The sequence below is a fragment of the Erithacus rubecula genome (genome assembly GCF_903797595.1).
Source record: "Erithacus rubecula genome assembly, chromosome: 1".
In the NCBI taxonomy this organism is placed as follows: Eukaryota; Metazoa; Chordata; class Aves; order Passeriformes; family Muscicapidae; genus Erithacus; species Erithacus rubecula.
The window spans coordinates 85,468,032-85,483,835 of NC_136658.1; the positions used below are offsets into that span (position 1 = coordinate 85,468,032).

The 15,804-nt window shown below is 38.6% G+C and overlaps 2 protein-coding genes across 5 annotated transcripts in view; one reads left to right on the plus strand and one right to left on the minus strand.

Moving 5' to 3' along the window:
* Window positions 1-2,679, plus strand: part of LOC306799553 (pinopsin-like) — a 74,407-nt gene extending 71,728 nt beyond the window's left edge. Inside the window, exon 5 of the mRNA XM_079300739.1 lies at window positions 1,467-2,679. Within this exon, the coding sequence (XP_079156865.1) occupies window positions 1,467-1,682 (216 nt within the window). The 3' untranslated portion in view covers window positions 1,683-2,679. The remainder of the gene's footprint in view (window positions 1-1,466) is intronic.
* ST6GAL2 (ST6 beta-galactoside alpha-2,6-sialyltransferase 2) overlaps window positions 1-15,804 on the minus strand; it is a 106,391-nt gene that overhangs the window by 1,874 nt on the left and 88,713 nt on the right. For all 4 annotated transcript variants that reach the window (XM_079300673.1, XM_079300672.1, XM_079300671.1 and 1 more), the window contains 3 exons: window positions 13,730-13,827; window positions 10,560-10,661; window positions 9,297-9,471 (listed from right to left, as the gene is read on the minus strand). In XM_079300673.1, the coding sequence (XP_079156799.1) occupies window positions 9,297-9,471; window positions 10,560-10,661; window positions 13,730-13,827 (375 nt within the window). The remainder of the gene's footprint in view (window positions 1-9,296; window positions 9,472-10,559; window positions 10,662-13,729; window positions 13,828-15,804) is intronic.

Sequence of the window (15,804 nt, forward strand, 5' to 3'; positions counted from 1 at the left end):
CTTGATACATAAAGATTGTGATCCCTGTAGAGCCAACAGGGTAGGATAAAAGTCATGAAGAAAGCCTGTAAAGAACTTGCATATCACCATCAGCACTTTGAGTGAGAACACTGCTCTTTCCCACCTCCCCACATTTACTCTATGGACTGTTCACAAAACATCTCCCTCAAGAATCTTTGAAACATCATCTTGTTACAGAGTTGGACTTTCTTAGTCTGAATTTGAACCAATTACACTTTTCCCACCCACTTGCTTCTCTCTAAGCAGCAAGACTTGGCCAAACACATGTAGAAGGGTATGTTTTCTTTACAGAAACATCACCCATGTGTGGTGGCACAGAAATCCACAGCTTTTCTGTGAAGAGTCTCTTGGAGAGACACCTGAGATGAATTCCTACTTAAAGCAGTGCTGTCATAAGAAAAAGCCCCTCACCACTTCCTTGCTCAGCAAAGAGAAGTCCACAAAATGCCAACCCATTTTTTTCTGCCATGTGCCAATGGCCCACTATCACCAGCACCATCAACTGTGGTCTTTATAGCCTTGAAACAAGAGAAATATTGCTGTTGCAGCTGCACATTTTCAGATAGACTAATACCAGATAATGATCAACAATATTGCCCAAACCACAATACTTTCACATCAATCACAGCTCCTGGAAACCTTTTATGTTTCCCAAAGCTGTTCAAAGGGAAAGTGACATAAAGTAAGTTTTGGATGCCTTTTTTATTTATTTATTTATTTATTTATTTATTAAGATTTCCCTGAAAAAATAAGTTTTTGTAGAAGATGTATTGAGGCATTTGTAGCACTACTGGTATCCCTGTCTGCTGAATAGGACTGGCAGCTGTCAAAGGAGGTATCTGTATAACTCTGCTCACTTGGCACTTAGAGATGAGAACTGATGGAACTGTTTGGGGTTTTTTTCTGCACAAGAGCCTTGGAATCATCAATGGTGTTTTGGGTAGATCTCAGAAGTGAAATGAATTAACATTAAAAATTATTTTGGTTTCTTAATTAAGCAAAGCCATTTTCTAAGTTTAGTTTACAGATTGGGAATGCAGGGATTCCAATGGCTTGCTAATGAAAAGAACCCCATGTTCTCCCTGCTGTGTATCATTAGATTATCAAAATGACTTTTTGATGCCTGATGTGTGAAGCAACTGAAAACCAATTACTTCTGTGATTAAATCTTTTATCATAAATTAAAGGTTATGAAAATATTTTATAATAGTTCTACAGCTGTACAGAATCTGTAGTGTTAGAAAAGCGTTCTCAAATTGGAGTGAACTTCAGTCTTAAGCAGCAAGAAACACAACTTCATGGTGAAAAAATATTTAATCCCTACTTGAACACAAAACACAATCTTAATAAACCATGTTACCTTGCCTTGAAGATGTTGCAGAGATGCTCTGAATTGTAACCTGCCAAGCAGCTATATACAGAATTTTGTTTTTTTGTTGTTTTAGTTTTACAAATGCTTTCGTCAGCTTTTCCACTGCCAACCTCCTTCCTCCACCAACGGAGAGCCCACCTACCATTCCAAGGTAACTGTTATCCAGCTGGATCAGAGGGTGCACGGTGGAAACCTGTGCAATAATGAACCACATCCAGAAACAGACAGTAAAATGGCTTCTCTCCTGCACTCAGAGCCAATTTCAAAAGCTGTACCACCATCATCTTAGGAAAACTGTCTCTGATGGAAAGTACAAGCCTTAATCAAATCATGCTTTATTTCACTGCCACGTTACCAAGTGAAATCTAAAAGTAATAGAGGAAGTTGCCATTTGTGGGATTGGAAAACTGTCAAGAACAAGAATTGTGACTCCTTAATAACAGAAAAATAGCCACATAACTCCAGGTATGGTTCGACCATGATAAAATTTTAAACAGTGTCATTGACTTTCCTGTAAATTAGTTAATGGAGGACTTAGAAGTGGTACAGTTTTATCTTCTAGTCATCAGTGGTTCAGTGTCCTCCAGAGCCAATCTAAAAGGCACATTGGACTATCTAGTTTAGCTCCTTAGCTTTCCTGCCTGGTTCCATCCAGACCCTGTATTGGGATTTCAGTCTAGGTTGCTCATAAATAATCTAATTTCTACTTTTCTTACATTTTTGCTCATGCTGGACAGTGAAGTTTGGCAGGAGGAAAGACATGGCAGGAGTGACTTGGCAGACTATTTTTTGAGTGGTAACAGCTAAGTTATAGCTCATTCTTCTGTTGAAGTCTGAAAGATGAGCTACAACAAGTAGAGATTACCATATACAGAAATGTCCCTGTGCTAGAGGCTTATCTGTCCTGGCAGAATCAGGAGCAACACTGATACTTCCAGGCCTTGTGAACATGTCAAATGTTCAAACTCCAGTCTGGCAAAAATGGTGGTCAGTGCCAGACTGTTCCTCCTTTAGCACCTCTGACATTACAGACCTCCAGTCCATGGGATCTACAGTGTGGTACAACCAGGACTCCCATTCAAACCATCTGTGGGTGAGATGCAGGATTACACATGAACCTGGAGAGGCAGGTCCCTCCACTTAGCTGGCACAGCCCCCAGATTCTCCTCCAAAATAATCTGCTCCTGCTGTTCTGTACTGCATTAAGAAAGAACAAAACAAGAAAACAAGGGGATGGGAAAGGAAGAATTAAAAGAAAAGGTTCTTTTTGGAAAGAAAGCCATCTCTTTTTTGTACAAATACAGTCCTCTCTAAAACAGAGAAGAAATGGTTTCATTTCTGTCTCATGCCTTGGAGCATGTGAAACCCCTCTACAGGGGACAGCCCTAGTGTTGTAGTGCCATTACTGCAAACTCAGTTTACAAAAAATGTTAATTGAGCATCTTTAAAAGAACAGCAGCAGTTTAGACCACTAGGACATTCACATCAGTCCACGTACTAGGATATATTCAGGTTTTATTCTATTTTTTACTAATGCCATATGTCTAGGTTGTTTTTCCTAAGTCCCTAAAACAGAGCTGCCAACAGAGGTCCCTGGACTACTGGTCTCACATTCCATCCCCTGTTTTTTCATACCACTCTAACTCAGTTTCTCTCTTTGCTTTAACAATGTTGCAGGGAGTTACTGACATCTGTATCCAGCAGATGTAAGTGTGCCAAGCTGTCTGCATTTTCATCTACCCTCCCACCTTCCCTTCACTCCTCCATTTAGCTTCAGTGATATTATAAACCTTTTAAATCACCAATTGGTTTTTGCCACTGACATGACCCCCAAAATATTTTTAATATTATGTTTGAACTTCTTTGTTTATGAACATTGCCATTCAACTATAAAATATTCACAAACTGGACACTTAAAAAAAAGAATTGTGAGCATAGAATACTATAAAATAAATTATTCCAAAGTCATGTGATGTGGTTGTCAGAGAAACAGTCAAATGCAACTTTGTTGTAACAGAACAATTATAGATGCTAAAATAGTATTACATACTTTGAAATCTATATTAGTATTTAAAAATGCTTAGAAAAGTGTGCTTTCTTGGCATTTTGGTTAAAATCAAGTGTAGTGTAGTATTTTTTTTTTTCCTATTTGGCAGATATATATATACCAAATGTTTGGTATAGTTTAAACTCAGTCCAACTGGCACAAATAAATCTAGCTTTTACAATCTGCACTGAGAACATTTAAACCTGAATTATATGAAGATTAAATTCCTTGCATGGTTGGTTTTTACAAATGAATATGTACTATGGATCTAATCAAAAGGAGAAAATGTTTTTTCGATTTGTTCTTGGCAATTTGAATAACTCCAAAGGTTTTGATTTTCCACCACAAATACTGTATAGTACAATTAAGCTTTGTGGTTAGCACTCTAATTTAAAAAAGAATGTTCTCTAGTTTACAAATAAATAAAAGATAGTTTAATATATCTGAATCAACAGATGCTGTACAAAAGCATCTAGAATTATAAGTGTAACTCAAACATTCATCAAGAACACAGAATCATTATAACATAATGTAAGAGATGCTGAAAAGATTTAAATGAACATAATCTGATTTTACTCATAATGTCTCATTTCACACTATCATAAATTCAGTTACAGAAAATAATTTAGCTAGATATGCTAGTAGATTTGTGTGTGATAATCTGTGTATTTTAAAGCATTACAAATAAGCATAAAGCATTTAGAATGTATAGTTTTCCATATGATCATCTACTACTATATATAGTCTCTCTTGTCTGGATTGCAGATACCACAGGAAACTCCTTGAAACTGGGCCAAATGTGCCCAGTTATTCTTTGGCATATGGAGTAAAAGTAGCTCTGGCTTTTTAAAGCACTTAGTTTGTAAAAGTGTTCTTTTATCTCTGTTTAGATCACGAAGTATGTGAAAAATATTAACCACAAGAAAACCAAATTATTTATCAAAGAATTGTCACCAAATGGCCCTGTGCCTAAGCTTAATAATTTGTGCAATACTTGTCATCTTTGATGTATAGACACTAGCATTACATAGTAGACTTAGAAAATTACATATTTATAACTTGGTGAATGCAAAAAGCTCTACATTAATCACAATAATACATTCTGTAATATGAGCATAGACTGGAAAATACTGGCCAGTAATATAATGTAATTCTAGATGTATTATTTAATTTTGGGTGATACACTAGAATAATAAATTTTTTAATGTGATTTAAGAGAAGAATTTGCTCTTTTATGTCTCCATTTTGGGAAGTGGGAGATACTCAAATTTCAGTGTGCTTTTTATTAGAGCAAGAATAATTTGAAGCTTATGTATTGGAGGTATTATTTATTTGTGTGCTAATACTTGAACAACACTGAGCTGGAAGGAGTGAGCACTATTCTGTTCCTGCTCCAACTGCTGTTAGAAGAACTGAATAGCAACAACAAAGGCAACTCTAAATATGTCTAATTTTTTCTTTCAGTTTATGAAAGTGCATTTTTTTTCTAAGCAGAGCTGGAGATCAGCTGTCTACTTCTATGCAACATGTGAAGTAATTTTCAATTTAAGTTCTTAGTTATACAACGACCTGCTAATGTTGCAGTGTAATGGTAGCCTTGCTTATACTATTGTCTTGATGCATGCAAATGAAGATTAAAACAATGTTATCAACTGTTAATGATGCATAACTGTTAAAACTGTAACATCAACTGTAAAGCCTCAAACAACATTTCCCTTCTCCCAACAATAAAGTAACCTGTGCTTAGTTATTTTGTGTTTTGTGGATTGCATGTTATGCCAAAATTTCTAGCACATAGCAAAACTACCACCTACACAGACAACCTAAAATGTAAGAATCTACACAGGTCATGTTTTGATTGAAAACTAAACAAATACTGCAGTCTCAGCTTTCACCTAGCTTTTAAAAAGATAAAAATCACTGCCCTATATGAGTATATAAATGTGAATTTCAATTAATGTCACCTCTGAAGAGCTAAATCAGCAAAGCGTACTATAGACTATGGTAAGTAGGAATTTATAGAAAATCCACTAAATTAACAATGGACAGGAGCAAAATCTCCACAGAAAAGCCTTTATATAATCTTGACATTATTAAAAGCCCTCAAACTTCCTGAATGCTGATGTACCATCCCATCTGATGAACACAGAATGCTGCTCCTGAGAAATTCTGCAGTTTTACTCTTGGTCTTCAGATGACAAAAATTTAAGGTCAGAATAGGCTGTTTACATTGGCAACAGGAACACTCAGTTCTTACAGTAGAATGGTGACAGTACAGACTGACACTTTACAAACTACCAGGTTCAATTAAAAACTGAACTTTAATATGTACAGAAAGACAGGAGGAAGACTGAGTTCACATTTCAGAAAGGCTGATTAGCAGGAATTGAGAAGTGACTTACCTGTGTTGCCAAAAGGTAGGGCAAATCCTTCCCTAGTAACAGCTGATTTAGGATTTGCCAGTGGAATCTAAATCTGAGGTTTGGTGGTTGGATGCTTATATATCTTGCAAGTAAAATGGCATAGATCCAAGTCCAAGACAAGACGTAAACATATCAATACTCATTTAACAAACTTATTTTCAACCAAATGTGAACCAACAACTTCAACTGAGAAAAGCCACCATGGCAATTGCCTCATGCTAATGCAAGATGATGAGAACACAGTGCAGAAATTTGTTTAGAAGCACAAAGGCAACAGCTGCAAAAGTGATGCAAAAATATGAAGTACTGGCTTCTTGAAGCTCTTACAATGACTAGACTAGGAAGACAAAGAGTCAATGATTCATAATGAGGTGGAACACTAGCTAAGCTATGACAAGCCACATAAAGCAAAGTCACAAGCCAGCTAAAGTCCATGCTGGTGTCTCAGGAAACAAACCAAAAGAGACTCTCAGATTAAAATTAAAATGTTGGTTTACCCTGTTGGACCTTTGCCCACAAACCACCCTCCCCTCAACCAATCCTGCTCTTCCCATCCTCTGCTCTCCCCTCCACAGCTGGGACAAGCACTGTGCTTCCCCCACCCCAGCCAGCAGCTGTCAAATGCTGCTGCCTCTCCTCAGCAGCACTGACCTGGTGCAGAGCTGACCTGGCAGGGTTTGAAGGAGGCAGGGGGTCCAGGCAGAATTTATGCAGATATAGAGCAGCCCATACCCCAAAGGAAGTGCAAAACCCACTATTTTCCCTAGCTTCCATGCAGTAAAAAAACAGGGGAGAAGTTCTCTCTCTTCTCTCTCATTCCTCTAAAGTCAAAGGATGTGAGAGACTACCTCTTCCCCACTGGCCTCCTTTCTGAGATATTTAATAATATTGTGACTTAAGTACTGTAATACAGCTATTAACGATGTTAAATGATTCCCCTGACATCAGTCACTGAGGAAGGATGCTGACTCATTGCTGCAGAAGAACACCTTGAGGACACATTCCACCAACATCCTCCCTTTGGCAAGATTCAGTTTCTTATAAACACTGCTAAGCAGCAGGAATAGATACAATTGTCAGGAGAAAAATGCAATTACTGAAGAAACAGTGTAAGACCATGCTATAACATTCTTGACATTCGTGAAAAGAAATATTCTGATGTTTCCATGTTTGAATTTATACATTTGTCCAATTTTGTAAACTGGGCCTAATGGAAGCTTGAAACAAAAGTGCCTCACTTGACTCAGAACCATTTTTGTAACCTTTTCTATATGATTAGAATCATCATGGTCCATGCTAGAAATTGTTTAGATTCAGGAATGTCTGTCTCTGTAAAAATTCATACTCTCTATTTAACAGCAGCATGTTTTATTTCATGTAGGAGTTTTAAGGAGAGTGGTATTTAGTAGTGTGGCCATTTAATAAATTATTTTCTCTTCTTGAAATTAAGACACTTGTATTTTATGATGGTCATCACTCAGTCTTTCTACTAATTCTATAGATAATAATTTTATAGATTTTATAAGAATCAGGTAGAAGCTTAATATTCAGGATACCCTTCTGTACAGGTGCACTAGTTCTGTCTGTCAGCTTCAGTTCCAACAGGATTATTTGCTGCATGAGTGATTGAGAGATACCTGACCTGAGGACCAACATGACTTTTCAACTTTCTGCCAAGCTGCATTATATTTTGTGCTTTATCTTGTCCCTTATGTCCCTGACAATATGCATTTGCTGTTTCTGTGCTACCTCTGTATTTAGATTATGTTACATGTGCAATGCATAGATATTAATTCAATAAAGTCACCAAAACAGGAAGACTCTCCCTAATAAAAAAATTAAAATACATCTATGAGAACAGTAGCTAGTTATGAAATGGGGTGAATATGACATTCAATAAACTACCTTGTTTTTTTTAAAGTTAGTAACAGCCTACCAAAAAGCACTGCTCCTTGGAAAAGAACAATATGAATAAAATTCCCACTAGAGAAGGCAGCAAATTTGCATCTGTACACAGAGTCTATTTATCTGTACAGCTTCTGTTGTTAAAATTTTGCTTGTTTAATGGTTTATATTTTCAAAGCTTTGTCTGCTTGAAGGATATTTTTTGTCACTAGCATTTAGATTTGGGATTGAAGATTGCTGTTCTATTCTCATAGTGAAATTCATTCCATTTCTTCAAAGAAGTGTTCTATTTCTTCTTTTGAAAGGTTTTTTATCTATGGTGGAAGTACAGATTGACAGCACAATGATCCTCTTCACTATTCTTACAATCAGCAGCTGTTAACCTATTTTTATCAACAACTTCATTGCTACAAGAAACACTTTTGCAAAATGTGAATGCAGCTGTGAGATCATTCCACATGAGCTGTCTTCTCCCTGTGAATTTTTACAAGCAGGTTCCAAAAAAACCTCACTTCAGGAATTAACCAACAGCCAAGTTCCCCTCTAACAAGACACCAGGTCTCCTTTACTTTCCACTCATGTTCCAGATATGCACAACCACTCAATGCATAGATGGGCATCTCCCAGACACCTTTATCTCATCCCTCTGGGAGTTTCTGTACCCTCTCTAAGGCCTTTAGTGTGCTCCAAGGTATCCTAGGATGCCACTACTGCATATAGAACCCAAGATAAATGCTCACAACTGGTTCTCCCATGTCTGATGGTATCTCAGGTGTCTTTGTTTTCAGATTCAGATACAAAGAAAAACCAAACCATTTTCTGACTGCAGCAAATACCTATCACAATGTGAGTGAGGAAAGGATGGAGTTTCCAAAGTGGAAGATGGTATTTGAAGCTCTGAGACTAGAAGCACAGGCAAGGACTGACTCAACCTTGCCACTCTAACTACTTGATCCTTTAGACCTGTCCACAGTCAGGGCCTGGTGTGCATCAGATAAATTGTTCTGCTGTATGAATGGGAGCACAGAACAAAATTATGCCCCCAGAAATACTAAGGAAGGACCAAAAAATACAGTGAAACACTATTGCTTCCAGTGGAGAAATGCTCAGACTGAGCACTAGAAGTCCTTGACTTATGTAGGGAATACAGCTCAGCCTGACATTGATTTCATTCTATCTACATGATCTGCCCTCTGCTCTCATTTGTTGTCTGAGTATTCTCTGCTCCATGATCCCAACCAGGAACTTCAGAATTGAGTAGGTCCTCAACAGAAAAATTAATATGGAATAATATAAATTCTTCATTGATATATGCATGTTTTATAGATATGATAGACAGTATGGGTGTGAAGGGCAAGAAATCAGAACATCAAATTCACTCAACTATTTTCTAGTTCTCAGACTGTTTTTGCTAGAGCACCAAGAACAAACAGTACACAAATATGGGCTTGATCCTAATGCAATGCATACATTTTAAATTATTTTTTTAATCTAACATGTCTACTGGGACCATCTTTGATACACCTACCAATAAACCCTGAAGAAGGAGGGTTGGGCTGTATCTTCTCTTTAGTGTTCTCCTGAATGATGTCCCAGAGCTGCCATATAAACTTTGGATGGAGGATGTAGAATGGCTGAGTTGGATTCTTCCTGCGATGCTGTACGTAGGGAGTGAACAGATTGTAGTCTGGCTTCTTATACCACTGGGAGGAAAAAAGTCAGATGTTTTTAACTGTATTAAACATGTTTTGAACACTACATGTACAACAGCATAAGGTGCCTTCATTTGGGTCCTGCAGAACAGAAGCAAAGGTAGCAAAGCAGTCTGCATTGGTGGATGCTTCTGCTAGAAAGGCATTCCTCACTCTGGGCTATTCTGCTCCCTTTCTTCATACAGAGACTCCCAGCAAGCAATTGACTGCTGTGGGATGAGCCAAGACCATTTTTTCCTCACAGATCCACATTAAAGAAGAGGTTCAAAGAGCTGTGGCATGATCTCTGGGCCTGGGGGTGAATCTTGCTCTGAAAGCAGCCCTGTCCCTGTTGGAGGCAGCCTGACGTGGGCTGATGGCAGCCTGCGTGGGAAGCAGGCAGCCTCTGGCATCTGTTGCTAGGGGAGTTCAGCAGATGAAGCCTCACTTTCTGCTCTGCAGCCTGCTCAGCTCCCAGCTCCCTGTGCCAAAAGCCATCAGATCAACCTGTCTACTGGAGCTGCAGCAAGAGCCAAAGTAGAGACTCCCCCAGCGACAACCAGATGGACGTCTGCTGCTCTCAGTGAGGGGGTGGACAGCAGGGCACAGATGGCTGTGGGACAGGGGACATAAAGGGAAAACTGGCGGGGAGGAGGCCTCAGATATGGAGAAGGCACCCAATGAGATTTCCAAAGTTGTATTTTGTCTGGGGAGGCAGAGGGGAAGGTGAGGAAAAATTGATGCGGTTTTTCACCTTTCCTGATAAAACCTACTTGTGAAATCTAGCAATGTTACCACCTTGGCAAGCACACAGAAACTTGCTGTTATATGAAAATAACAATGTTTTATCCAAAAAATGTCACCATTAATCTATCCTAGCATCTCAGAACAGTCCCATCCAGTATAACTGCAGGCTACTAAAATGTTTTTGACCAACAAACAATTCTGACCAATTCCTACAGACATAGCATTCCACACTCAGAAAAAGACAGAACCTGTGGTTCATGGTGAAAAGGGAGAACCAGGAAACTAAAGCAGTAAATTAATTTTCTCCAGTACTTTCAAATAATTGGGAAGAAAGGTCTAACTGGATATCTTACCACATTCAGATTTGCAGAGTAGGGAGCAGGATCCCAGGCCACTAAGATAACATCTTTATACAAGGAGCTGTCAACAAAGTGATGGTTTGGATTGGTGAGAATCTGCAAACACAGATGCAAAGAATTGCACAGCATTAAAAGCAAGTGGCATCCAGAAAAAATGGCAAAATCCTTCTCTCAAGTGAACAGTCCTACCCACACTGCTGTTTGTTATGCTTCAGTTCTGGTTGATTTTAAGCATCTTGTTTTGTTAAAAAGATATAAAAAAAAAAAAAAAAAAAAGCTTATCCATAAACAGCACTCATTACAGTTTGAAGTAGCAGTATGCTGAATTACTCTCCATCTGTGGGGGATGTGATGGGACTGCTTGAGATGCTCTGTTATTGTGTATCAACATTAGCAGGTATTCTGGAACTTGAAAACGAAAGCTAAACTATTTCAGATCACCTGTGGGATCTTCTTGGACATAGAGCAGCTTGCTTTGAAATGCTACAGCCCAAAGGGTAATGTCTTTCTCTACCACCCATCCCCAACCACCTTTTTCATGGCTTTCTCATTCTAACAGCAAGTCAGTGTCATTTCAAAAAAAAAAAAAAAAAAAAAAAAAGCAAATTAGAGCAAGACTTCACAAATTGGAATACCTAGAAAAACAATTCCAACAACAGGCATGTTACAGGGCTATTTTTGAAGGAACTGTAATTTTGCTCTAATCTACTGCTCTCACATAACTCCTTCCTGCATCTCCCAGTACTTTGCCTGATCATCCCAGCACACTGGAAGTCCACTCTTCACTCCTGCTGGCTCACCCCTTTCAGAACCCTCCATGTCTAACTAGATCTCTTTAATTCCTGGTGCATTCAATGCCAGGCAGTTCAACATTGCTCAACAGCATGAATTTTGTTCCTGCTGTTAAAATAATCAACATTCCAGACAAATAAATTCATAATAATTTTCATTTCCCTTTAGGATCCAATGAGCCATATTTAATTATGCATATTTTTCTTCAGAAAAATAATATTGTTGCCATAGTAATATTCTTCCTACCATAAACTTTGAGTTTAATGATTTCCATCAGCCTTCTACAGTAAGAACAGAATTAGTCATGCTGCTATCAGCATCCCCAACTTAATTTCTCAGAGCAATTTTCACCTCAGAATGTAAACTCCTTTTTTGAGTATACAGAGCAAATTGACCAAAAGGCCAAGATTTTAAAAGCTTGGTTCAACACTTACCACACAAAGGAGCTCTTACTTGCCTTTCAGTAAGCAAGGAGGTGTTGTCCACACAAATTTCACTTTCAGTAAGTCTGCATTGACATTTATGAGGTTTTTTTTCTGCAATAACAGTATCTGTTGCCGCTGCACAGGCTCCCTTCACATCCTTTGGGCTTTCACAGTGGAGAATATGAAGGAAGAAGGGGCCACAGCAGCCTTTTCACTAAGTAAATGCAGGAGTTTCCAGCAGTGAGGAGAGTCAGTAAACCTGTGTAGGTAACCAGCTACAGAACAGGTGGGGAAAGCAATTTCCACCAAGTGCCTATGCAGATTTGACTCTCAGAGAGGACAAGGCTAACTTCTCAGCAGGTGGACAGAATCATGGATAGTCTGACCTCTCTGAGGGAGCACAAAGCTGGTGGGAATATAAACACCTGTGAGGAAGCTATGTGAGCTGAGCTGGCCAGAACTTTGCCATGCCCTCTGTTTTCTTGACAGCTTTTATGGGCAGCAAGCCTTACACAGTGCTGAAGAGAAGACCAAGGGACCCTCCATTACCATCCCAGTGGGAATGTACTGCAGCAGCTCTGGGAGGCATGCCCTGCATGGAAAGCAGCTAATTCAGCCATTTAATCTCTGAATTTGCTGGGGAGCTAAAAAATCTCAGATCACTCCCTGAGAACATTTTTCTACAGGGATCCTACTGAGTCTAGTAAGCCGTAAAGAGTTTCTAAACCTTTCTCCATGCCCAGTTCAGGTATGGTCTATGTCAGGACATTTTGGGTAATATTAAAATGGAGAATCATCAAAGAAAAGATAAAAAACCCCCAACAAAACCAGAAAAAGTAAAATAAAAGACATGAAAATCCATGTTCCCTGATACACTGATTACAGCACTTAAGGCAAAATAAGATATTTCTGCTTTCTTCTTGTGAACAAAAGAATGGGGACACATTTAACCCAAATCACTTCAAAGATCTAGTCTGTTCTGCAGGCTCACAAAGACCTACAAAATGAGTGTGAAGAGAGTGACAGTGAACAGTCCTCTTTTTGATGGCAAAGAACTTGAGCTTATACACATAAAAAACACAGTCACCAAGAATAGACTTAGCATGGGCAGTCACTCAAAGAAGAATAAAAATTACACTAACTGAAAATTTTGCTCTCCTTCAACAAGAATCAATGTGTCCAGAGTATGCTATGGCCAACCATACACCTGGCATTGACTAAGTAAACTCATTTCAGTATGCCATAAAATTTCACAAAAATTCTGTTTCTGATTTTTTGTCTGCATTACATAAAGAGGAAAGAGGTTTGGTTTGCCCAAGACATGAATAACATTTTTGAAATTGAAAAACTAATCTCAGCCATAAGGTGTCACTGTAGCTCAAGTCATAATTATTTATTTACACCCATACCCAGAAAATCCCATTTTCTCTTGTTTCCATTCAGATGAACAACTCACCTGATGTATAATACCCAGTACACACTAAAGTCTTTTACTAGTTCTTTCCAAATTTTTAAACAATGATGGCTAGCTCAGTTCCCATTTCTTTTGCCTTCCAGCAAGGAAATAATTGGGGAACTGGAAAATATGAAAAAGCAGCTTTGGAATCACCACAGCCTGAACTTCATGAAAATCCTGGAGGCAATGGCTTGTCCAGGAAGTCAGGTCTTCTGTACTGACAGCTCTCTGGCATCCTGCAGAGCCCTTACAGAGTAGTTCACATGAGAAACTTAACAAACTGGTTCTCTGAAACAAGGCTGTTGAGTTACTCTACACAGACAGCAGTGCAAACACCCCTGTAAGGGAAAACTTTCACCTTCTCTGCATCACAACTGTTGAATCCAGTCACCTGCTTCCCATATTACCCAACACTTTTTCAGAGGTTATTAACTTGTTGTCATATTGTTCAGAAGAGACATTGACTTGAACTCTGAAAAGGAAGATCTTACCTGAGAATTAATGATCCTCATGGTTGTTTTATTTCCAACATCTTTTTCATAGCCACGTGTTGGAGCAGAATTAAATCTTAAAACGGCATCATGAGAATCTAGGAGAATAAATGAGGGGATAACTCTTTTTTTCTTAGTATACAGAACAGTAAATTAAAATCAGTTATCTAAAGTAATACAAATTTTACACATTTGTCCTAATCTGGATATTCTAAGGATGATGAATGCTTTGCTACGCACAAACAAAAATCCACTTGCATCTGCCATATGTTGTTAATACAAAAGCCCACTGAGAAAAAGTTCAGAATCATCTATTAATTTAGCATGCAATACTTAAATGTTTCTCTTAATTGGATAGACTTAGTGTGGGAAGACTATTAGTACACCCAGTACACACAATTGCTCACTACTTCTAACCCAAAATTTACAGAGAATTACTCCGTGCAAAAGCATGTAAAATGCATGGATATCTAATTGCACATTTGAATGAACAACAATGCTTAACTACAAGCTTGTGTTTCACTGTATTTTATAATACCTGAAAATCTCAGGCTACCCCAAATCTATTAATCATACTGTGTACTTATTCTCTAACTCAGTACAAATCTTACAGAGCCTCTGTATGGAAGCCAGCCCACACCTCTGCTCACACAAAGAAACTTCAGGATCCATTGGTAGCAAAGGACTAACAGAGATGAACTGTCAAAGTTACTCCACAAGCTGTTGACCTTGGAGAAGATAGAACAGCTCTAGGTCAAGTATGGGTCAAGGGTAGACACCACATGCAAGCCTCCACTGGATAAGAGATAATCACCCTCCCAGTGCTACTTTTAAGGGTATCTCAAAGCCTAAAATGTGCAAAGGAGAGCAAGACATTTTATCCACTGCCAGAAACACACAGCCCCTATAGGTAGCCTTGTATTTGGTCTGTTTTTATCCATTCTAGCAATGGGAGCTGAGAATATGGTTCAGACCAAAATGGGCATGAAATGCCTTAACCCACAGTTACTTTGTACAGCTGTTCACCTCTGGTCTCTTCAAATGTGTTGTCTGTAGCTCAAAAACTGGAGGACACAAAAGTCTCCAAAGATAGCCAACATGCTTCAGTGGAATCTGGGCTTGATCCCATCAAATTGGGATGTTTCATCTTTTCCTTTACTCTGCACTTCTTGTACTCCTTACAGGGAAACACTGTGTGCCAGCAGCCTGATCTCAGACATACATGTTAGCATTAATATGCCATGTCTGAAAAGAGGAATTTTGCCAGATGCCCACCAAACCCAACTCCTCAGAACCTAAGGAGTGGAAATGTTTTCTGTATCCCCATGCAGGGACAACCCTAGCCTCAACACCTAGACTTCATCCACCAAGCATCTTGATTCTGCAGGAACTACAGGAAATGAAGCTGCAGGTACTTCACATATTTGGAGAAGGAAAAGAAAATCACAATTTTGTTGTGATGAATTCAAGAACATAAATTTTGGACGTGTGATTGACAATTTTTAGACAATCTGTTGACTGAAGACTGGATTATGAAATGGAAATTGTATGTTTTGCAGCTTGAGAGGCAGTGTGATGCATTTCCAACATCATGCTGGTTCTCTGTATACAGATGAAAAACTTCTCCTTCGCCAAAAATGTATGACCAGGACACAGTTTAACATTGATAATAGCTGTTTTTAAGGAAACTGTTTTTAACCTTAGTATGTGTATGTTGATAAGCATTTTAAAGATCAAAAACGTTTGGGGTTTGATCACAGAACACTTACTTCTTGTGATGCCAAAATAATTGGTTCTCTCAATTAATAGCACAATCACGATGGAAGTGTTTGCTATACTTGCACAATATTTCCATGCCTGTTTTCATTTAAAAACAGTTAGAGGGGGAGAGGAGGGCAAAAGGTAGAACACAAATTACCATTTTTGCCTGTGTTTCTAATAGGAACACAGAAGGGGGAGCTAAAGGCCTGTGAAGGGAAATGCCCTTCACTTCTTTCATAGGTATTTTTTTCTTTTTTTCTCTTGGGAGAATAAACCATAGAATCACAGAATGGTTTGGGTGGGGAGGGACCTTA